General features: G+C 47.5%; 1 protein-coding gene across 8 annotated transcripts in view; it reads right to left on the bottom strand.

Moving 5' to 3' along the window:
• Window positions 1-23,176, bottom strand: part of LOC119446683 (ubiquitin carboxyl-terminal hydrolase 32-like) — a 95,077-nt gene that overhangs the window by 1,812 nt on the left and 70,089 nt on the right. For all 8 annotated transcript variants that reach the window (XM_049664332.1, XM_037711179.2, XM_037711183.2 and 5 more), the window contains 6 exons: window positions 22,741-22,931; window positions 17,081-17,167; window positions 16,731-16,851; window positions 14,324-14,515; window positions 11,184-11,651; window positions 6,895-6,987 (listed from right to left, as the gene is read on the bottom strand). In XM_049664332.1, the coding sequence (XP_049520289.1) occupies window positions 6,895-6,987; window positions 11,184-11,651; window positions 14,324-14,515; window positions 16,731-16,851; window positions 17,081-17,167; window positions 22,741-22,931 (1,152 nt within the window). The remainder of the gene's footprint in view (window positions 1-6,894; window positions 6,988-11,183; window positions 11,652-14,323; window positions 14,516-16,730; window positions 16,852-17,080; window positions 17,168-22,740; window positions 22,932-23,176) is intronic.

The raw sequence follows: 23,176 nt of genomic DNA, 5'->3' as shown, positions 1-23,176 counted from the left end.
CTCGATGTTGTCTAGTACAGTCTCCCTCTACTCCATGTGCTGCCGGCGGCCGTCGTATCGCCGCCATTTCGCCATATAAACAAACATAAAAGAAATTAGAGTGCTTTTAAGTGGTTTTAATGTTGTTTAACTTTTGGCGACATGAAAACGAAAATAAAGATCCGTAGCGCCACACAATTTTGCAAGAAATGCCTGAACCACTCAACGGCCTTTCAAAAGTGCCGTGTAGCAGCATGACAACTCCTTTGAGTCGATAGAGTTGTGGCATTTCGAAGGCCGTCGACCGGAAGTCCTTCCAAATGTGCCCATGTGACACAGGTATTAATCGCCGAACACTGTAGCAAGATTTGCAATTTACATGTTAGTGGAGCAGACATTTTTCGAAGATGTGGAGTTTTAGAAATAGTTGCACACATTTCTTGCATGCAAAAGGATTACTCTTAGCAAGTATGAAAGTTCAAAATCACTTAATAGATCATTTATATTTCACACTTAAGTTGGTCTCGAAATATGGGAGATGGCATCACGGACATTATCACATGTGATACACAGCAAAACTTCCCGACGCCCTGTAGCATTAAGGCTTTGTATGACACTCGTTGAAAAAATGAGGGCTGCATATGGGGGGCACGTTTCTCTTTAATGTGCTTACGCATGGCAGACACAGCGATCACATGAACGAAGTGAGTTAATATACTGCGACATCATGGTGCTGCTGGGTATAGTGCCTAGAATATGCCACTAGTGTGCTGAGCGCAGGCGTCGCCGCGGTGGCACCAGAGGCCGCCGGCAATGGCAAAGGAAGCACACCAAGTGGGTCTTCTCACTGCTCGCTTTGGAACAATGTGCCCTTGCACAAAGCATGGCTTCAATTCTTGTTTTTTCATATAATTTGGGGGTTATACAATAAAATTAAACAATGTCTTTTTTGCACTAGCGAATGATTGTATGTTTTGTTGCTGTGGCACGCAACATGGGTGGTCTCCAGGTATCATCGGCAGTGCCACCATCCCCCATTAGATGCCCAGCATTCGGCACACTAGTCTAGTCAATATAATCTAGGCACTATATGTTGGGTACCGAAAGTGGTTCATAGAGCCAAGTATCATAAGTAGAATCTTGATAATATATGACCAAGCCCGTTAATAATTTTTCAAAATCCTGGCAATACAGTTAAGAGAGCTTTAGGTTAGTGTAATAGTGGGCTTAGCGGAATAGCAGGATCGAAATGCGAATGCGCAGAACACTAAATGACATAGCATTTAGTGCACATACGCTATTTCTCAGATTTAATGTTAGTCTTTGCGTAGTTTATGTAAACCCTGTTCGAACTGAATTTCTAGAATTCACTTCATCCGTAGCAAATGACTGTGTAAACAGTTTAGCTTTCGCTTAGTCTCGGGTCGCTTTGACGACAGAGTATTATGGATAACCTTGCGAAGTTTTCGAGACTGCTTCTTGTTTCAAACACCTTTAGGCCCAATGAGAGAAACGCCCGGGATGACGGTGCCACCTATTGGCAAAGTAGGAAAATAGGCGTGACAGCATATAGCCTCCGAAATTGGGAGGCCATTGTTGACAGCTTGTACTGTTTGTATTGACTTCACCGCGAATCGGCAGACATGTAAAGCACAAATACAATGCGCTCCCTGCTTTCATTGCGCTGCCTCTCGCGCTGCCTCTCGCGCTTTTCGGACACACAGATAAAGCTTGACGAATAGATAAAATCACTTTTAGGTGCACTAAGTAAGCGAAACAAAGTGTAATCGAACAATGACCTGCACGTGAACTATGCTATAAGCTATACTAAAACTCTCTTTTTGCAAAGTTCGTTTGCAGAACGGTAATGTTATTTCCCTTAACCCTGCTATTATGCTAACGTTACACTAAGACTTTCTAATATATCACCAACTCTATAGAGGCAAATCTCTCTACAGAGCCCATGCGTTGTAATCAGTCACCTCAAGGGTGCCACCATGTTGCTACGTTGTGCAGGCACGCAGGCACAGACGACAAGATGCGATTCAGACAGGACGTGCAATCAACACGATCGCGAGCCTCCCTCAGCAAGGTGGCATCATCTAGTTCAGGTGCCTTCAAATGCGGCCTTTCACGCACTGTACATTTTACTTATTTTATAATATAGCCATCGGATCATTCTCAAAAATATACGTAATGAGCTTTACACATTATCCATACAATACGTGCTATGTGTAAATGCTTGTTTTGGCATCATATTTGATTATCTTTAGAATTACAAAAATGAGAGGTAGCAACATGGTGGCGTCATTGCGGTTGCCACTATTTAGATTGCAGCTCTTAGGTGACCGTTCCTGCAGTGAGCGTCAGCATGCCTAGGTGTCGTACCTCGTATCTGAGTGAACGCGTACAGTGAAAGGTGAAAGCCAATGCGGAGGGCAGGGGGAGATGAAAAACACGAGCAGGAAAGCGTATTGCAGCAACAATGAAATAGATGGCGCCACAGTAGCGTGTGTCGTCTGGGAGGTCTCAGTGGTGGGTGCTGTGAATCGCTCCCACGCCTCACCCACGCGCTTACCCCACATGCCGGCTCTTGCAATCTCCAGATTAGCGAGACAGTTGCGTCACACTTCGCTCTGTTTACAATGTGCCGCACAAGAAAGATTGTCTGCGCCAGCCAATATATCCGAAATGAAAACACATATAGAGCTGCGCTCAAATTTCGTATTAGGGAGTGTCATAATCGTCGGTGAATTTTTTTACCAAGCGTTTCCTCTAGAGTCAGTATACTATGGTCTTGACCCTCCATTGACTTTCAATGTGCTAAATCTCGAATGCTGCAACCGCTTTTCACAGCGCGGAAGATAATACGACGCTCAATCCTTGGCGGTGCCGTTGAGAAGGCCCTGGTGCGCTGGTAGCACCAGACACTGACTGTTGTCAGGCTGCAATGCACTGGTCGCATTCCTGTTGACAGGGCGCCCTATGTCAGTCCACCCCCATGCATCATATCAGGGGCACCACGGGAACCGCAGAACACAAACTTTTGACGACTGTACATATATACACACGTTGCAAGATCCCGCCGAAATAAAAACGCATAACCTTGCACTCGGCTGCACAATGCTTGAAACAGCGAAGCTGGGCGATTGTAGCCCAGCATTTCCTGGAAGTGCGCGCTCCAATGCCGCGTTCCAATGCCGACAACGTGTTCCAGCAGATTGGCTCCGTGAATGCGTCTCTCTCTCTCTCTTGCTCTCATAGCGCGCAAAACCTCTTCACCTCGCAAAGCACGAGCGTGCGAACGCGCCAGCTGTGGACGAAGACGACGACGCTCAAACACAATCATATGGTTCGCATAAATGCATGTTCTGCAAGCGTGGCTGTATAGCCTAGTGGTTACGACGCTTGCCTTGGGAACGGGGCTATGCGGGTTCGAATCCCACCTTGGCAAGAAGTTTATTTCTTCATAGTTTCTTGATAATAGTTTCTTGATACGCACCATGAACCATAAATTACGGCTGGCTTAAACAGCTTCGCTGTTAAAATTTCCCTCTGGGTTTGGCATGTTAAATCTGCTTCCTGTATTATGCTTGGGTACTGAAGGCTTTTTTAGGAAACCTTTTGTTGTCTTATACGACCAAAATAAACTTTAGGTGTTTTTAGTCTATCTACAGATCAATGCACCTCCCCCTCATATTTTATAGCCCCTTGCCTTATTCTACATTTAAGATGATATTTTGTGGAGAATATTGCTACCTGAAGGTAGTGGGTCGAGTGCAAGAGTGGGCCGAGCCCAAGAGAACAAAGAAGACCGCGTGCCTCTTTTCTGCTCGAGAGCCAGCCCCAATGGACAGGTTTTCCAGGAGCCAGCTGCTCTACGGTTTATTAAACCGTAGAGCAGCTGAAGGCTCGTGACAAACTGGTGGAGGTGCGGGGTACACGTCCTCACGGATGTTGCAGACCCCTCCAAGGATCCGCCCTACGAATCCAGTGCATGTCAACACTCTGGTGCATTGGGCCAACCGCAGGATCAGGGGACTGTCCCCAGAAGTCGTCGACGCTACGGTTTCCACCACATCAACTGGTACGACAAGTGCTTCCGTTCAAACCACCCCAACCAGTATGGGAAGCACGATGTCGAACCAGTACACGCTTAAGAGCCCATGGGTCCCGACGACGTTTCATGTCACAGTGTTCAAAGACGTTGAAGACTGGATGGTCGACTTTGAGCGCGTGGCCTCCGTGAATGAATGGAATGACACAGAAAAACTCGGACACGTCTACTTCTACCTGGAGGATGGCGCACGTATGTGGTTTCAGAACCGCGAGGAGCAACTGACGTTGTGGCGCAAGTTTTGTCGTCAGCTTTTGGAGACCTACACCAGTGCTGATCACCAGGAACGAGCGATTCAGGCCCGCGTCCAGTTGCCAAACGAAACTGTGACCACGTATATCGAGGACATGACGCGCCTCTTCAGATGAGCGGTTCCAAGTATGACGGAGGAGAAGAAGTTACGTCATCTGATGCGCGGGGTCAAGGAGCAACTCTGGCCTCGTACAGAGCCTTCCGAAGACGGTCACGGAGTTCTTGTTCGAGGCCGTGACCATGGAAAAGATGCTTCTGCATCGGTCGAACCAGTATGAGCGGCAAGCGAACAGCATGTCTGCTGCTGACATTTTCATGGCCATAGGAAGCAACGGTGACTGTCTGCGAGAACTCATCCGCTCTGTAGTGCGTGAAGAGTTGCAAAAGGCCGCCGTAACACCGCACCTTAAGGTAAGCTCCATAGCAAGTATTATCAAGGACGAACTGCACCAGGCGCTCCGTGACACCTTGCCTCCTGATAACGCTGCGGCAGTACCTCCTGACTACCACCGCGCGACCTACGGGGAAGCCTTAAAGCGCCCTGCTTCCTCTCCGCCGCTGTTCATTCGTGCTCCTCCTACGGTGTCACTTCAGTCGGCGCAGCCGATATTGTACAGTTGAATCTCGATAATTCGAACTCCAAGGGGACCGAAAATTTGTTCAAATTAAAAGTTCGAATTAAAGGAAGGACATATTTTTGAAGTATTAGAGCACCATAGCACGAAGCACGAACGGTGCGAGTGTAATATCGCGGCGCGCAAGCGAATAGCGAGCGCAACCGCCCACGCCGGCCTACGCTCGGTTCCCGATAACAATAGAAAACGAAACTTTAGGGAGCGGACGGCGCCGCCATGGCGACAAGCGGGCACGCGTGACGACCGTCGAAGGTGAGAGTGGAGGGCGGCAGGGAAGTGAATTTGATCTCGCCAACTCCGTCGCTTCGGTGGCTCCCCTCGCCTTCTCTCAACTCCCTCGCAGCTCCCTTACCTTCGACTGTCTCCGTGCGTGCCCACCGGCGGTACAGCCGGCTCGGCGCAGATTAGCTCGCCTGAAGTTTCGTTTTCTGCCATTATCGGGAAGAGAGCATCTGCCGGCGTGGGCAGTTTCGTTGGCTGGACTGAGCCTCCGCCACTGCATTAAGGGGTCTCTCCTAAGCTTTTGCTCTATGGCGGTGTCGGAGCAATGCCGGTCAGAGGCGCCACCGCGTTATTTGGCGCGCTGCTGAGAGTATTGTCGGTCCGTGGTATGTTACGAATTAACCGTAGCAAATGCTTCTCACGTTCGAATTACCGAGCGTTTTCGCCCATTGAAATAGACATAACTTTGACGGGGCCAGAGCGTCAGTTCGAATAAACTGGCAGTTCGAATTAAGCGTGTTCGAATTAACGAGATTTGACTGTAAGAAGACGGTGGGTACACGCCGCCACCCTTTGCTCATGCTGCTCCATTTTCCCATTGTTCGGAGCAAGCGGTTCACTACGTCGACGACAGACGCCCACCTCCTTGGAAGTCGGATGTTTGGCACACACCCGATCACCGGCCTCTGTGCTTCCACTGCTTTGAAGCTGACCACCTGTACCGCCAGTACCCATACCGGTGCCTTGGGCTTCGCGGCTTTTCCGCATACTCGCCACCGCCCTGAAAAGGCCAGCGACTCTGGGACATTCAGGACTACCTCTCTCAGCAGCGCTTGCCACCACCTGCCGGACGGCAGTCGTGATCGCCGTCTCCGAGACGATTTTCACCTCCACCCCAGCGGTGTTCTCCCGAGCGGTCGCCCAGTCCCCGCCGGGAAAACTAACTGCAGCGATCTTTGGGGGCGAGGTCGCTGACGGTCAAAGTGTGGACATTTGACGCGGGCGCAAAAGGAAGAAGGCTGTTCCTCTTCGTGTTGGGGGTCGGTGAGCGATGTGGACGTACCGCGCGTGCGCCGATCCACGCTTCGCGAGACCGTCTCGTGTTGCTAGGAGCAGGGCAGTGGTATGGACGAACACGTGAACGACTAGGAGATGGTGTCATAGCATGGGGCGAACATATTCGCTCGCTATCCGGTCACAGTGAGTCGGACTTCCTTGATTTGTCGCGCACCCATGTAAATGTTCTATGCGTTGTAATTCGGTTTGCATGCATTAGTGTATGAAAGGTGCAATAAATGCCCTTTTGACTGTTTTCACTACTGTGTTGTCGTTCCTTTGTCCCAAGAGCCCGTGTGAGACCCCACAAATCAGAAGGTTAATCAAAAGCTATAGCATTGATTGAGACTGAATTTGAAGCTATGTAACCAAGGTTTGTGCAAATTGAGCTTTTTTTTTTATGGGGTTATAAGACATGCAGTAGTGGGGGGTTCCAGATGAATTTTAACCACCTGGGGTTCTGCGTGCAGCGAATACACAGCACACAGGCATTCTTGCTTTGCCCCCATTGATATGCGGGCACTGCGGTGCGGATTTGATTCCACGACATCACGCTACGTAAACACGACAGGTTCCCATGAACTTTTGTGGCCAGCTGCATGCACATGCATGCATGAAGATGAACCAACTCACCTTGCAACTGCTGTCATTGTAACAGTACCACTTGTTGTTTGGATTACAAGCATAAGAGACATAATGCCCTCCTCCCAGAATGCCTGTATGGCACTGTAAGACAGAACAGCAGAGAAGGCATAACAAAATTAAATTTGTGTTCCAGGTATACGTATGCAACGTTACGAAAGTGTCATCATACAGTTGAACCCATTTCTAATGATTTCAGATTTATGACTTATTGGTTATAATGACCACATTTCCCTGCATTTACAATTTTCCAACCCTGCCAATTGAAACTGCATCAACATAAAACGAACATTTTCAAAAGCACTGTACTGTTACAACAAACACTTAAAAACTAGGTGGCAGTAAAAGGAGGGCGAATTGAAAGTTAAACACAAAAGCCTGACCATACTGGTTGCACGGGCACACACACACACACACACACACACACACACACACACACACACACACACACACACACACACACACACACACACACACACACACACACATCATAAAACAACATTAGTGTAATGATCAAAAGCAAAATAAAAAACAATTCACTCAAATTTTTGCCGAAAGCTCCTTAAAAGAGGGATTCCCTGCATATAAGATCACTGCGTCGCTGCAAAGTTCACAGAGACGCTTGAATCTCCAGTGACACTCAATGCATTCACTCTACATTACACAGGCGTGATGGCAGAACAAATATTGTATTTGTACAGCTGCGATAAGAAATGCCCGAACTCTATGCTGCTGGTGCCACCTGACAGCATGAATATCTCAGGTGCGATAAATTTCTCCTTCCTCCTCTTTCGATCTGGGGACATTGGTGTATGGACCAACCATGCACTTGCAAGTGCACTTTGAGAGGCTACTAAGGCTTCCTGTTCTGTTTAGACTGTAGCACTGGCATCCGCTAATGCAACTGCTCGTATGATCCACAAATGACTGCTGGCATTGATAAAAATTCGTTTCATATCCATACATGGTGTGCAAAGTTCCTCAATTTGTTAGCATAGTCCCTTCAAAGAACCAATTCCTGTTTTCCGGCAAGCTGGCACTATGGCAACCAAAAGGCAATGAATTCCCTGATTACATGATTATAGTGCTGTTGATGTAGTGCCTTTTTATTCCAGAGAACTAATCAACCCTACAAAATAATGACCAGAAATTTGCATGAAGCAGGAAGGTTCTAGTGTTGCTTTTATTAGTAATAATTCATTTACTAATTATGATTTCATTTGGAAAATGCTTCCAGCACTGCATTTATTGCATATTCAAGTATGTACAGTTATGATCGGCCAGCAGGTGTGGCAAACTTCCAGCCACTTCCGATTTCCTGTGACGAATTGCTTTGTGAAGCTGAAAAGACGTCCCACGGGAAAGGCCAATGGCTACACCATAGAGACACACTTCGTTGAATATGTGGTTGCTGGATGTCACTCAGCAGCCGGCCACGATGCTGGGACCAAGGAATGCCTGGGAAAGTGCGTTCGATGCTGTTTCGTTGCGGCCGCTGCTAGCCACCAAGGTCGTTAGACACCCCCGCTGATGGCTGGGCCATCCCAGGAACCAAGTCGCCTCAGATTGGGTCAAGCGTGAAACCTCCCTACGAGCGTCACCCTTCCATTCTCTGACAGTAAGCCGTGTGTGCCCGAGGCTACTTTTCCAAGTGTGTTTAGGAAACAGTCACCGGAGTGTCTATGTGCACCCTCGTCCTCAAGGCGGAGCCTTCATCAACTTTGGACACTCCTGTTGGCGGAAGGTGTGACCGCAGGTTTTCCTGGCCTAGCGATCTTGAGAGGACCAAAGGCATTTAAGCGGAATTTTGCGGCTCATCTGGACTGCTCTCCCATCTGCTCTAAGATGTAGCTGGTGCTCTCCCCGAATGATGTACAGTTGCCGACCGATCTTCCAGACCTCGCGGGGTCCGAAAAATAGTCCGAAAAATCGAACAGTCCGCAAAACTCGTTCACCCTTTAAAAAAATAATAAATAAAAAGAAAATAAATAAAAAAGGCTAAGAGTGGCATACAAAAATCTTTAATAATGCCCTGCCTCAAACTACACTTGGAGGCGATAGGATTCGCTTGCATTAGCGCAAGACTGACGTCGCCTCCGTACAGTCTACGAGAGCGTCACCGCATTGGCGATCTCGGCTGGCAGAGATCGCCATGGAGATCGAAGAAACGAGCCCTGTTGCTTCGCACCACTTAGCTCTTGCAAAGGCACAGGAGGTGGCGCCGATCACACAAATGCAAAGTCGCACAAACACACACTAAGATGCGACGTGTCCGAGACAAACCTGGGCCAGGATTTTGTAGCGATGCATTACGCACCAAGGCAAAACGAAACTACAATTCGCTGCAAGAAGTGCGGACAAAACTGCGGTCGCTACCGACGCTGCCATGGGAGGCGACGACGCAGTTGTGAAGGCACGCAGCCGACGCGCGCATCGAGTGAAAACGAAACTACTATTTGCCGCAACCGCTGCGGACGAAACTGCGGTGGTTATCGACGCGATCAGAGATAGCGACTACGCACTTACGGAGGCACGCGGCTAGCCGCCAACGCGGTGTTACGCGCGGCGATAAACGCAAGAATAAAGGCTTTAAAGGCACAATTAGGCACGAGGCGCTTCGGCGTTGCTGTCAGTCACGTGCCGCGTACGATTGTCGCTGAGGGCCACGGCGATGCGGACTGCGCCGCGCATTTGCGGTGCTCCGCGTTTTTTTTTTTTTTTTTTTTTTTAATTCCGCCAACGTATACGTCAGTGCGCACGCTATCGGCACCTACCCTATCTACAAATAGGAGAAAGGCGGCAAGCTACGGCCTCCGAGATTCAAGTGAGAAAGCTTAGGCGCGCTGCCCGTTCTCAGAGGTTGGGTGGCTAAAGGCTGCTTGCGTATGTATTGCGCAGTTCGCGCGTTGCTGTTACGCGCTGTGATGTGCTTTTTGACACTCGGACATGGGTAATGGAGGTTCTTTGGATCAAGCGCACCTCGTGTTCGCCGTTTTAGACACTTTTTCTATACCAATCTTATTATTCACCGCTCACAGCCGGCTGATCCTATTGATAACGTGAGCGGACTGCGCTCTGACCACTGACCAAGCGCAAAAAGGCATTAGCATCCGGAAAGGCATCCCTACAAAATACCGGCCCTGCTCCGAGGACACAGTGCAAAACAGCAACCGAAACTTAAAAAAAAACACTGATCCCGCATTAAGTGATTATGATGATAGTGCTGACCGAAAAAAAGAAAGAAAAAAGAAGAATTGCCGTCCCCTGGAGCGTATTGTCAGCTAAGTAAGAGCGGGCGTGGTCTCAGAGACCGGAGGATGCTCCAATATTGGCCTCCAAGATCGGGTAGCATGGTTCGGAATGAGCGATTTAGTATTGGTCAGCTAAGGAAGAGCGGGCGTGGTCTCAGAGACTGGAGGATGCTCCAATATTGGCCTCCAAGATCGGGTAGCATGGTTCGGAATGAGCGATTTAGTCCGGCAAATCGAACTTTGGGGTCTAAATTCGACCGAAAAATTGGTCGCGATTATGCATTAGCTCTATGGGAACCCTGACGGTGCATTTATGAAGTTCGGAATATCCAACGAATCCGAATTTTGGAGTCTGAAAAATCCGTTGGCGACTGTAGTCTGCTCAAATGTAGTAGCGCTGACATGCTACGATGTACTGAGCTCCGTGCTCCAGCCACTATGTGTATCTCCTTGCTTTGTAAATAAGTTTGCCTCTCCTATGAAAATAAACCCCCTGTTCTGTTTCCCCTACCTTTCGACCTCGTATTCGTCACAAAAGAGGGAACCCTCGTCAAGTCTGCTCGGACGACAGCTTGGGCCCGCTAAGCCTCCATGTGACGTCCCGGGAGCATAGGCCAGCTACCCCTTACGAGACGCCCCGGTGGCGTAGGCTAGAAAGCAACCCTCTTAGTAATGCCAGGCTCTGACCCCTGAATCCTACATTACCCATCTAATAATATTAGCTTTCTGCTGAGCAGTGTCTTCCTATTGTCTGAAATAAAAATGGAGTGGCAGTTTTTATTGATTTCCTGTACAAACTGACCCACAAGAAAAATCATTTATTTCAAATCTTATTTCAAATCAGTACGAAAAACTAAACAATCTGTGCAGTTTCATCAAATTTGGTAAAGATATAACAAAAGTATCTCCAAATTATACACAAGAGAACACAAAGACTGAGTAAGTACGGCATGTAATGAAATTAAATGATTAAATGATCAGAAAACAATTATTCAGAACAACTAAGGGGAACGGGAAAGTAATACTCACTGCTAGGGCGTACATCTGGTACTTAAGGTCGAGTGGGCTGTAGCCTGGATGCAGCCGATGCTTGTGATGGTCTTGAGGCTCACCACCACCGCCAGCGTCGACGTCGCCGTTGGACAGTGGTACACCATTACGAGGTGATGAGCCAACTGCTGCCACAGTTGCTGCCTGTGACTGAGAGGCTGCAGAGAATGCTGACGTTGATCGAAGTTCAGCAACATCGGGCCTGCTGCGGACCGGGCTGGATATGCTGGACCGCGACGGTAGCTCGGGGGCCAGCCGCTTGACTAGAAGAGGGGAGGAGGCCTTCTGCTGTGCAGTGTGCTGGTAGCGTCGGAAACTGAGTGCTGCCTTGCGTGGCACAGGTGACAGGTAGTCGGTCGGGTCGAAATCTTTGAAAGGGAAGCGCACAATCTTCTGTGACTTGACCCACTTGCCATTGAGCAGTTGGAATCGCTTCAGGTGGATGATCTGCAGTAAAAAGGAACATTCTTGGTCCGTCACTTGCAGTGATACCTTCACATGACATGCGTTACAGCCTGATTCCTTGCTATAGCAGTGCACAATAGCTGACATAGTTCTATTGACTCACTTTCTATTTTGTCAGTACAGCCAACAATGCTGATGTGAAAACACTGACAAAAGATGTTCCAGTCCACAAATGCATTTTCTTGCACCTGGTTCAATACAGAGAGAGGTTGCATAGAGAAAAAGAGGCACTATCTCTGCTTACCAGCAGAGTGCAAGGCTCAGCACTGGTTGCTCCAGCCAATTGTCAGTTTCAAATTTATAATATGAGTATACCAGTTCAGATGGGTTTTCAGTTTTACACCACTGAAAAGCAGTATGGACAAACCACGACAGCTGAATGTTGTCATCTGATAATGATGGTAGTGACACAATAAAAAAGATAGTAGCTGATTAAAGTGAAGCAAACAAGACATTTCAAGTTTTAATACAGCAGAACCCCGCTGTTACGTTCCCAGGTGCTGCGTTTTCCTGGCTGTTACATCGTTTTCGGCCGGTCCCGGCACAGCTCCCATAGAACCCAATGAATGCATGGGTAACCCCGCTGTTGCGTCGCAACTGTGGGACCGTTCTCGCAGCATACGTTGTGAACTGCCACCCCGTGCTGGCCCAAGCGGCCATCTTGACTTTTCATGTCGTTTGGCTTGGTGGCTTGACGATGGCATTGGCTGCCCAAAGTGCCTGGGGCGACACCCTATGATGTATTTTCGGTTTCCGCCAGCAAAAATATGGCCTTTGAGATCCGTATTTGCTATCTAAAGATGGTGTCTACGATGCGTTGTGGCCTTAAAATTACTTTTGGTGCATAGATGTTCCGCATAAAGTCCAAGCGCGATAATGCCGTCACCGCGCGCCGTATGCTGTATGTGCGAGTGAAAGCGTGCGAGAGGAGCCGACGACCGCGTCTAGATCTCGCGCGCGCAGCAAAGAAAAGCAGGAAGGGAGTGTGCTTTCTTCCGTTGCGCTCGAGGCATCGGCGAGGGAGCGAGGGGGGAGGAAGGGATAGCGAGCGGCGTTGTACTCTAGCATCAACTGCGTACTGCACGGCGGCGCGCGGGCCGTATCTTGACAAGAAAGTGATCTGTGTTGGGGGCAGAGTCTAGGCAGTGTAGTTGCATCGGCAGCTCGTAGCTTTGTGCATGCTGTGTGTTCTCGGCGCTCAGTTTGCGTAGAAGCAATAGACAATAGCACAAAGGTCACTTCGCTCGCTGCTTCCTCACGCCAGTGTTTTGATAGCGAGTGTGATGTGTTCATGTTTGCCTGTGGCCGCTGACACCATGCTTGTTAATATAGTTAATAAGCGAATGTTTACAAGTTTATACGGATGATAAAACTACTATCCTTACATTGTATAGCTGTCTAGTAATTTGCTATTACAATAATGCTTTGGCTTGTGGGCGACTTTTTTCACACGTAAGAATTAAAATAATATGTGCAGTTCAACCAGTACTCGTATTGCTCAATTTTTCCTATTTCTCAGCTCTTGCGTCTCCCGGCTTTTACGTTTTTTTTTTTAAAGGTCCCGTGAAAAACGTATCAGCGGGGTTCTACTGTACAAGTCCCTCAAGCTGGATTCACAAGGCAGGGTTGATCATGGTTTGCTGCCACAAGACAGCAAAATTGCAAGCTGTTCATTGGCAGTAAACATTCACAAGAGGCAACAGCTGATTCAAACAGGGCCCCGCATGATGGCGATGGCCGTGGTAGTTGTGTAGTGAAGTTTCATGTTTACAGTGGCAAGTGTTTCTATGTTTAAGACTTAACTCATAGCTTGCATAGGAGCTTGACCCTTCCGGGCCTGAGTGCGAACTGCGACAAAGAACAGGAGGTCTCAGCACCTGTGATAAGCTTATTTTTATTTGCTACAGTTATATTTGATTGTTTGAACATTACAAGAGGCAGCGTAACATTTGACAGTAATAAAATCCAACTTTTTCGGCCCCTGCAACATAAAATATAAGAAAGCTGTACGTTTTCAAAAAAATTCATCACGTGTTGATTCACAACCTTTGAGCCCTGGTGGCGTCATTTGGCACCGTATCCGTAACTTCACTAAAACTTTAAATTAAAAATTTTCTTATTGTATCGTTCTTCTGTGAGCTTTTTCACATTAAATATGTAAAGCGAAAAAATATCCGCCTAAAGGAGAAAATTCAGGGCCGAAAGGGTTAAGAAACCATCATCATCATCAGCCGATATTTATGTCCACTGCAGGACGAAGGCCTCTCGCAGCGATCTCCAATTACCCCTGTCTTGTGCTAGCTGTTTCCAACTTGCACCTACTGCCAGACTAATATTTTCAACTACACTAGCAGTAGTTCTGAGAGCTTTTGCTAAAGGTTCCAAATGCAATATGACTTCGAGCAATGTTGAAAATCGGTTTACATGGACAATACAAGGCTGGCGAAAATTGGAGACCCAGTTCACAGGCCCATGCTGTCATTTTGTTCTTAGTGTGAACAAACCTTAACAAGTCAATTTTTTCGCAAGAATGTTAAACAAATTTTGATAACACCACCAAATGCAAGCTTGTTTGCTAGCTTTCAAGATTCTGTGATGCAGAGAGGTGTCTGAGCCATGCAACGAGAGTCTAACATGCTGTTCAGGATGCTTACCAAGATGGGAGGCAGCCGGTATATCTGCAGCTTCTTGGTGGCCAGCTGGTGCTGTTTGCAACGTGAGCAGTAGTACTTCTCACGGTCACCCAGTTGCTCTTCTTTGGTGAAAGCCGCCAAGCAGTCGTGCACACTGATGGGCTCCACTTTCTGCTGTCGTGTGCGCTCCACACTTGGATGGTCCACATACACCTGTCACAAGTGATGTCAGCCTTTGTCCAATTACAGTAGAACCTCAATGTAATGATCATGTATGTAATGAAGTAAATACGAAATGAATATAAGCATGTTACGAATATATGCTTATACAGCTAAACCTAGATATTCAACACAGCCAAACCTCATTTTAACAAAGTTGCACTTGCCACGGAAATACCTTCGTTATATCTGATATTCGTTGTAAGAATATACAGTCGAACCCGGGTATATCGAACTCGCCAAAGAACGTTTATTAGTTCGATATATAGCATAATTCGATATAGGCCCGCTATAGGATTTGATGACGCAAAGGCACATACCAATAAGAAAAGTACTCTATTAATATGGTGGCTTACTTGCGTGCCCTACTTTGGAACAAAATAGTCCTGGATTTTCTTCTGTTTCAACGACTTCGCTGCCTGCGACAGCGCGCACGCCTCCACGTTGTCCAACGAGTCTGAGCAGCTGAGGCCGCAACCTTCTAGCAACCTTCTAGCAAGAAAGCAAGGTCCTTGGCTTTCTGCTCGATCATAGGGCCGGACACCGGGATGTTTTGCGACCGAACGTCCACAAACCATTTGTAAACGGCCGCTTCGACATCTTCGTACACAGCAGTACGCACACGTCGGGCACCACGGGCACCTGGCCTTTTGTCCGACTTGGCCCTGATGTCTGCCTTGTTCTTCAGGATAGTACTCAAGGTGCTCCTTGGAATCTTGTACGCGGCGGCAACGTCGGACTTCTTCTCAGCGTGCTCGACTTCGATTTATGATTTCGAGTTTCACGGCGAACGGCAAATTCTGCCTCTTTGCACAAGCCATGACGACAGCGCGCCAAGAAAGTTCACAGAGCGCCAACACTCAAGGAAAAGAGGCAGCAACAGGCACACAAGCATGAAGAAAGAAAAAATGGCGCTCACTTGTACCGCCTCTGCGCCTCGGAGAAAGCACGACGGCCTCCGATTGGCTGTAAGCGCTGCGAGCAGGCCAGGATAATTTTTTGCAGGGGGGTGTTCGCCCGTGCACAGCCGGGTCTAAACCACTTTTTCTAGGGTGGCGCCGGCAGTTTTCCCCGCCACCGCGAGGGAAAGCCAACTTGCTGGGGCACTTTTGAGGCACATGGAGTTTGATATATCGGTTGTCGTTGCTATTTTCGTTCGATGTAACAGTAACTTTTGCTATATATTCTCAATGTAAATTTACCGTGTTTAGAAATTGTTCGATATACGGGATAATTTGATATAAACGGGTTCGATACAGTCGGGCTCGACTGTATTTGCTATATGTTGATATCGACGAGACACATTTTGTTTACTTAGTTATATCCGTGTTCGTTACATCGAGGTTCGAATTCACTGCTACCACGAAGGAATATTGAGACAATAAATGCAAACTTCCGTGGCATGCGTCCGTGGCGTAATGGTTTAAACACTGGGCCTCTCTGCTAGAGTTCCTGTGTTCGAATCCTGCCCTTGGACAATTTTAGTACCCGCCACGGTGGCTCAGTTAGGAAAGGCGTTGTGCTGCTGAGCACGAGGTCGTGGGATCGAATCCCGGCCGCAGCGGCCGCATTCCGATGGAGGCACCGTTCTGCGCCTCGAGCGCCCGCCTGCGCGGCTGTATCTTGAAAGCCATCTGCGGTGGCGGCGGCAGTGGACTCCGCCCTCCCTGTGTTTTTGGGGCTAAGATCACGTTGATGCAAAGCTCCATTCACTCACTGCTGTTGGCGCGCAGAATCACTCCTGTGTTCTGACAGCAAGTTTCCGCGGTCATCGAGTGAGATGTGTTCATGTTTGCTTGTGCGCGTGACACCATTTAGTTAGTGTGCCTATGTTTACAAGTTTATACAGCCAATAAAACTACTATCCTTACTTCGTATAGCTGTCCACTAATTTGCTATTGCAATCGATGCTTTGCCTTTCGGGCGAAACTGCGACATTTGTTTTCCTTTGGTGACGAAGATGGAGTGAAGCTGACAGGAGGGCTATCAACAGAAGGAACATTCAGGGGGAAAGGTGCTATCCTTAATATGAACTGCAAATATCTAGCCACAGGTTAGTCAGACTACTCTGGATGAGAAATCAATGAACAGACAAGAAAGATGGGAACAAAGGAGCTTACTCCCTCCTTTTAGGCATATGAACATGTCCTGCATGTGTGCTCACAAGGCTGATGTGCAATCCTCAATAAGCTGTGTCGAATGAACTTACCCTCTCCTGAGAAGCTTGGTACCTCAGGTGCAATGCAGTTGGGTCCCAGTCAATGGAGAGGTACAGAGAGCTGAAGTTGAAGTCTGCATCATCACAGTCTATTGGGCAGCCACGACAAAATCTGCAAAGAAATTTCACTAAAATATGTATTTTGCACTGAAAATGGAGCACTTGATTTACATATGAAACAGTGCTACAACATAGGCGACGTGACTGACAAATGAAGTAGTGATTTCTTAAACAGTGTGAACATAATATTATCTATTGCATGCCATGCAAAATTACATGAAGCTTGTAGTATGTTCTGAAATTTAAATTTTAGGCTAGAAAGAAGGACTTAGCACACTCACTTGTACCAAGGACACCAGGCACACATGAATCCATCTTTATGAACTGCCTTCAACGTGAACGGGTATTCATATCCAAGGCTATCATCACTTAAAAAGGGAAAAAGAACATCAGAATGATGATATCAGAATCTGCTAGCTGCATAGAAAAAGCATTTTTTATGAATGAATATGACTGACATCGTTAGACCCAAAGTAACATGGTAACTACAGAGCAGTCCACTTATAACGATATCAAGAACGAAAAATCCGATCGTTATAACCGATCATCGCTATATCTGGACTACCATTAAAAAAAAAGAAAGGCCGAGTATCCATTTGCCACACCAAAACCGAATTTGCCAGTTCCGATAAAAAATCGACGTTGTAGAAAGTAGGCTGTGAAAACTAAAACATTTATTTATACCTCTAAATAGCGTCTCAATCGTTAGGTGCGCTGAAATAGAAAGCTGCACTTGCTTTCGCAGACGTTTCGGATTCGCAACCGCCGTGTGCATAGCGTCCATACGGAGTAGCGTCCAGCTGCTGCGCGAACACTGGCGGCTGTAATTTAGCGTGCATGAAATCAATGAGCGACTCGATTGAAAACAGTGCACTTAGGGTGAACATCGGGGTCGGTGTCAAAGACGGGCTCTTGTCAATCTCGTTGTCACTGCCTCTTTTGTCGTTGCCTCCGTAGCACAATGCTGCCGTCTGTAGCAACAATGATTGCCCCCTTCAGAGATCTCTTTGCAGAAAGAAGCAGCACTATCTCCATTTGGAAACTCCTCCATCGAAGCACCCCCCATTTCATCGTCAGCAGAGACGTGCTCCCAGAGTTCGGTAATGCCGGCGGCTTCCACCGTGTTGGTTTAGCCCATGGGGGTTTGGTCCTGGCGCACGAGGCCCGTTTTTTTCCGTTGATCGCCATGGCCACTGCTTCTAGCCTTCACAATCGTGGTGCTCCCGGTTTTCATAATCGTCAATATCATCGACTGCGCGAGCTCGTACTTCTTCGAGTCTTGCAAAATTTGCAGCTTCGTCTTGAGAGATACAGCTTTGCACTTCGTCGGTGCACCTCCCTGCTGCTTCCCCGGCACATTTCCGCGCTTGCTGAGAGCGTAGGCTGCGCAGGCGCCGCTCACTTATCGCTTTCTTCCCCTCCTCTCTGGATGCTCGCACGACAGCCAGCGACTCACGCGGATGCGAAGCAGCTGGCGCCATCTCGTGCACGCTGCGCCAGCTTGCTATGTTCTCCGTGGCTTCCGTTCGCAATCAGCGCGCGGGCGGGATGTGCTGCGCGGTAATGGCGGCAGATAAGCATTCGCGTAGGCAAACTTTCGCCCCCCCGGCAACTTAGGAACACAAATTTCATGATTATTCTGCATGATAAACGCTGCCCAAAAGCAAAATTTCGATCGTTATATCCGCTATGCAGTGAATAACATATCGTTATATGTGGGTTTTTTTCTCATAGCCCTAATGCATAAGTTGACACTGTTATGTCGACTCATCGTTATAACCAATATATCGTTATGTGTGGTCTCGTTCTAAGTGGACTGCACTGTACGAGAGAGACTGAATTGGAGGGCTCCAGATCAATTTCGATCACCTGGAGTTCTTTACCATGCAACTAATGCTTGATATTTATTAGTGTTCTTGCATTCCACCCCCCATGAAATGCAGCTGCTGCATCTGGGAAATGAACTCAAGTCCTTATGCTCAGTCACATTATGTCTTAAACAGCAGGTCACTACGGCCAGTGTTTTGTGTGAAAATTTTTTTAAATCCATGTTACGAATAAAAACATTGTTTCCACAGGACTACCTCAGACATCTATAAAGCATATTGAAATGTAGACGTGGTCACACTAGCGATATCACTAAGCGGTTGGCGCTGCTGTTGTGGGACCCAACATTATTCTATTCTTGCACTGGTTATAAAAATGCGTGTATTTCTGTACAGTGAAGTTAAAGCAGCAAGTTATTGTGACTACTTCATCGCTTGAACGCGTGGCAGAATCGCCGTGTGGCTTGACACGCGACTCCGCTCGATCTCACGGCCAATATCTGGCAAATCCACATTTTTCGCATTTGTAAGCCCCAATCAACTTTGTTGATTGACCAATTACTTTCACCACATTTTTTGCATTTTCAGAATCATAAAAAGCGTACAGCTACAGAATATATTAGGAATTTTCAGTTTCTTGGTGTGCTTTGTTAAGTTTATAGAATGTAAAATCCATGCGAAAACTCACTACAGGAATATTAGATATGAGAACATCAACTATTTCATGTCAAGTAGGCTTGAAAAGCACCTATCCCGGCACTTAAAAATTATGTCTCGTGCTACACACTGTGAAAAACAATGAAAGAAGTGAATGCACTACAAACAATGACATACTCGCACCAAGCATAAACACACAACCAAATCTACCTTCCAAATCATTTTACTAAAACATTTTGCCCCCATTATTCAAACTTGCAGCACAATCTCAATCAGAAGAGTGTCAAGATGTATGCGACACATTTGACATATAATTACTTTCACCAATGCTTTTGCTGTTGATGCACTATCTTGATGTACACAACTGTGTACACAGCACCTGAAAGGGGTTTATCGTGCACTAAAATGGTAAAACTGCAATGTTGCATGAAAAGGAGACAATGTAGGTTGTGCAGATGTTCAACTCTCTCACGTACCCTGACGTTCGCTTTCACCGTACGGTTCTCACATCTTTGTGGATGTTCGGCTTCCCCGCATAACACAGAAGTGATGATGGGAGTCTGTATAAAGCTACAAGAGAAGGCGCGAGTGTTTCGATGCGATCGCTACCTGATGGCATGAATACTGTAGCATGAGAAGAACAGACTTCTGGTGTTTGGTTTGCAGACGGCAATGCGTGGACCAACAATGCACTCGTCAGTGTGCTCTGTGGGACCAACTATCTGAAGGTTCCCTGTACGGCTTCGAATTGTGGCACCAGCGAGGGAGAATACAATTGCTCAGACATGCTTCTGTTCGCTGGACTGCACTTACAAAGAACTTGGGCGCCGGTGTCAAGCATGGGTGAACCACTTGCCTGGTGGTAACCTTGAGTGGCGCATCCAACTTCATAAATTCCTCAAAGTCAACTCCCAGACCCCTCAAAGTCAATTCCCAAACCCCACAAAGTGCTGTTACTTGATGCTATGCTTGTGTGTGCCTACTGTAATGTCAGCATCTATAGGTCGGCATACTCACTCACGTTAGTACAAGCGAAAGTCACTGATGGTGATCTTAAGTCAATGTGAGCACAGTCGCCGACCGATTTTCCGGACCTCGTGGGGACCGAAAGATAGTCCGAAAGATCGAACAGTCCGAAAAACTTATTCACACAAAAAAATAAAATTAATTAGGCTTAGAGTGGCATAAAAAATCTCTAATAATGCCCTGCCTCATACTACGCTTGAAGGGGATGAGATTTGCTTGGATATGTGCAGGACTGACGTCGTCTCCGTATACAATCGACAAGAGTGTCACCGCCAACTGGCGATCGAAGAAACGAGCCCCGTTACAGCGCCTCCCTGCTGCCCGTTACTTGGCTCTCGCGAAGGCACAGGATGTAGTGCCGATCACACAAGTGCAAAGCCGCATGAACACACACAAAGATGCGACGTCTCTGAGACACACCTGCTCTGTAGACACCACGTGCAAAATAGCAACCGAAACTTTAAAAAGCTGATCCCACACTCAGTGATTATGAAGATAGTGCTGACCAAAAAATGAAACAAGAAAAAGTGTCGTCCACTAGAGCGTTTTGTCAGCTTAGGAAGAGTGCGCATGGCCTCCGATATGAGGGGATGGCACACGCTCTCTCTATTCATAGCAAGCGCCTTCCAATCGTTGCGGCTATAGAGCGTGCTACTGGAAGCCAAGCCTGGCCAAGCCAGCAGAAAATCCACGGCAGCCTCCAAGATCGGGTAGCGCAGCTCGGAACGAGCAATTTAGATAGGAAAATCGAACTTCAGGGCCTAAATACGACCGAAAAATTGGTCCCGAAAATGCATTAGCTCCATGGGAACTCTGACGGTGCATTTGTTAAATCTGGAATATCTAACAAGTCCAAATTTTTGGAGTCCGAAAGCTCCATCGGTGTCTCTATATGAACATCTGCTACTGTCAGCGAGTGTGAGTGGATGCGAGTATGAGCGTGAGTGAGTGCAATTAAAGGAACACTAAAGTGAAATAAAAAGTCAAGCTAAAGTGATAGAGCAATGCTCTAGAACGTCTAAGGCGTCAATATAATCGCGAACAGAGCTTCAGTAATCGAGAAATTGAGGTAAATGTAGGACATGATAAGAGACTCCCCAGGGACATTCCGGTACTTACCCGATGACGAAGGCACTCCTAAAAAAAAAAATATGTCACTAGTACTCAACCACTCATATTAAAAAGATTGTTTCGTTGGATTATAAGACAGAAGAAAATGCTACTTGTCTACTTCTCTTAGATTCTTAAAAAAAAAAAAATACCTTTTTGGTGTTTCACTTGATAACGATGCGGGCAGTCAAAAGGTTTTCGTTTTCGCACGACTCTGCGCCGCGCTTGCTTTCGAGTTTCAGAAGTTTCGTTATCGCGTAATACTGCGCTCATGGGGGAAAATCTTTTCCTTCTTCCGTGACTGCGCTGGTGTTGCTGGCTCGCTAAACTTGCACTTGAATTTGCTAGCAGATTGAGAGTCGCGATGGCACGTTCAGACGGTGACCAGCTTCGTCGCCCGACGTAGCACTGCAGGAGTCCTTGCGGCTTTCGCGCTCGGAAGAGCCGATGTCGAGGCCGCCGTTGTAGTAGGCAACGACGCCGGCAGCGCGAGCCCTCAGCAGCATGTCACGCTCATCGGAGCTTAAATCACTAAAATCAAGCCCAACATCGCAAGCCAATGTGTTGTTGTCAGGATCGGCAACTAGTTGGTCCTTTGCGACGAGCGTCGACGACCACCGTGTTGACAATTCGGCGTGCGCTTTACCTTCCGCCCAATGGTGGCTAGCCACCATACTTCCGCTTTCGCGCACTGCCGTCGGCTCTGTCGTGGCTCTGTTTCTGGCCGCGCGTTTGCGCTCTAAAAAAAGAGAGGAAAAAAAAAAAAGGGAGGCCGTAGCACCATCTGCGGGCGGGTGCCGTTTTACTCACCGGTGGCACAACCTCACGATATGGCCATGACGTCACCACTCCTCGCTCCGGCGCGCGGATTTGAATTGCGTTAGAGGTACGCACGCGGACGCTTCAGACGCAATTTTCTCTTAAAATAAGTCTTTTCTTGGCACGAAACAAGCGTTTCGAGGTTTCTGGTACCATATTTTAACAGTCCACGTTGAAATAATATTTGCCTTTAGTGTCCCTTTAAGTGTTAATGGAAAAGATTATATGGGCGCGAGTGAATGTTGGTGAGTATAAGTGGGTGTGGGTAAGAATGTGAGTGAGTACCGACGAGGGTGAGTACGTCAACAGCCTGCAAAAATATTGGTGAGCGAGTATGTGCGAGTACACTCCGATTGTGCCAACCTATCGATGCCAGGAAAAAGCTGACTACCTCACACTCAGCTTCCCATGTGACAAGAGGTATCAGATGTTTGAACAGCAGCACTATGGAGATAAGAATGTGCCTAATGCTACAGTGAGCCTTGTGTGAAGCCAGTGCTCACCAGTCCTGGGCATGGTTGGGCACAGTGGTCTCGGATGGCGGCAGTGGAGAGACCAGTCGTGCCACCTGTGTCCATACAAGCCTGTACAGGTCCTGCCGACTTGTGCCGTCGTGACAAGGTAACACCAGCGGCAGACCAAAGAGTGTTGGCCGTGTCTTTTGGGATGACAGGAAGTACACGTCCTGTCTCATCTGTAAATGGGAGACCGTGCATTTAGTTAGCTCTGAAGGCACCAGAAGCCTTTGGTCAAGTGGCTGATAGCCACATGCACTCAAGGAGGTCAGAACATAAAGACAGCTATGAATGAAAATTACCTATTGTTCTGACAGTGATAAAGACTCAAGACAGTCATACCTCAGGTCTTCCATGATAGACTAACACTTTTTTAAGCTACACAGCAATATCTATATACTTTCGACTTCCATTATTTCGACTC

Source organism: Dermacentor silvarum, chromosome 3 (assembly GCF_013339745.2).
Source record: "Dermacentor silvarum isolate Dsil-2018 chromosome 3, BIME_Dsil_1.4, whole genome shotgun sequence".
Lineage (NCBI taxonomy): Eukaryota > Metazoa > Arthropoda > Arachnida > Ixodida > Ixodidae > Dermacentor > Dermacentor silvarum.
The sequence above is the reverse complement of the archived record's forward strand: the minus strand, read 5'-3'. Positions and strand labels throughout refer to the sequence as shown.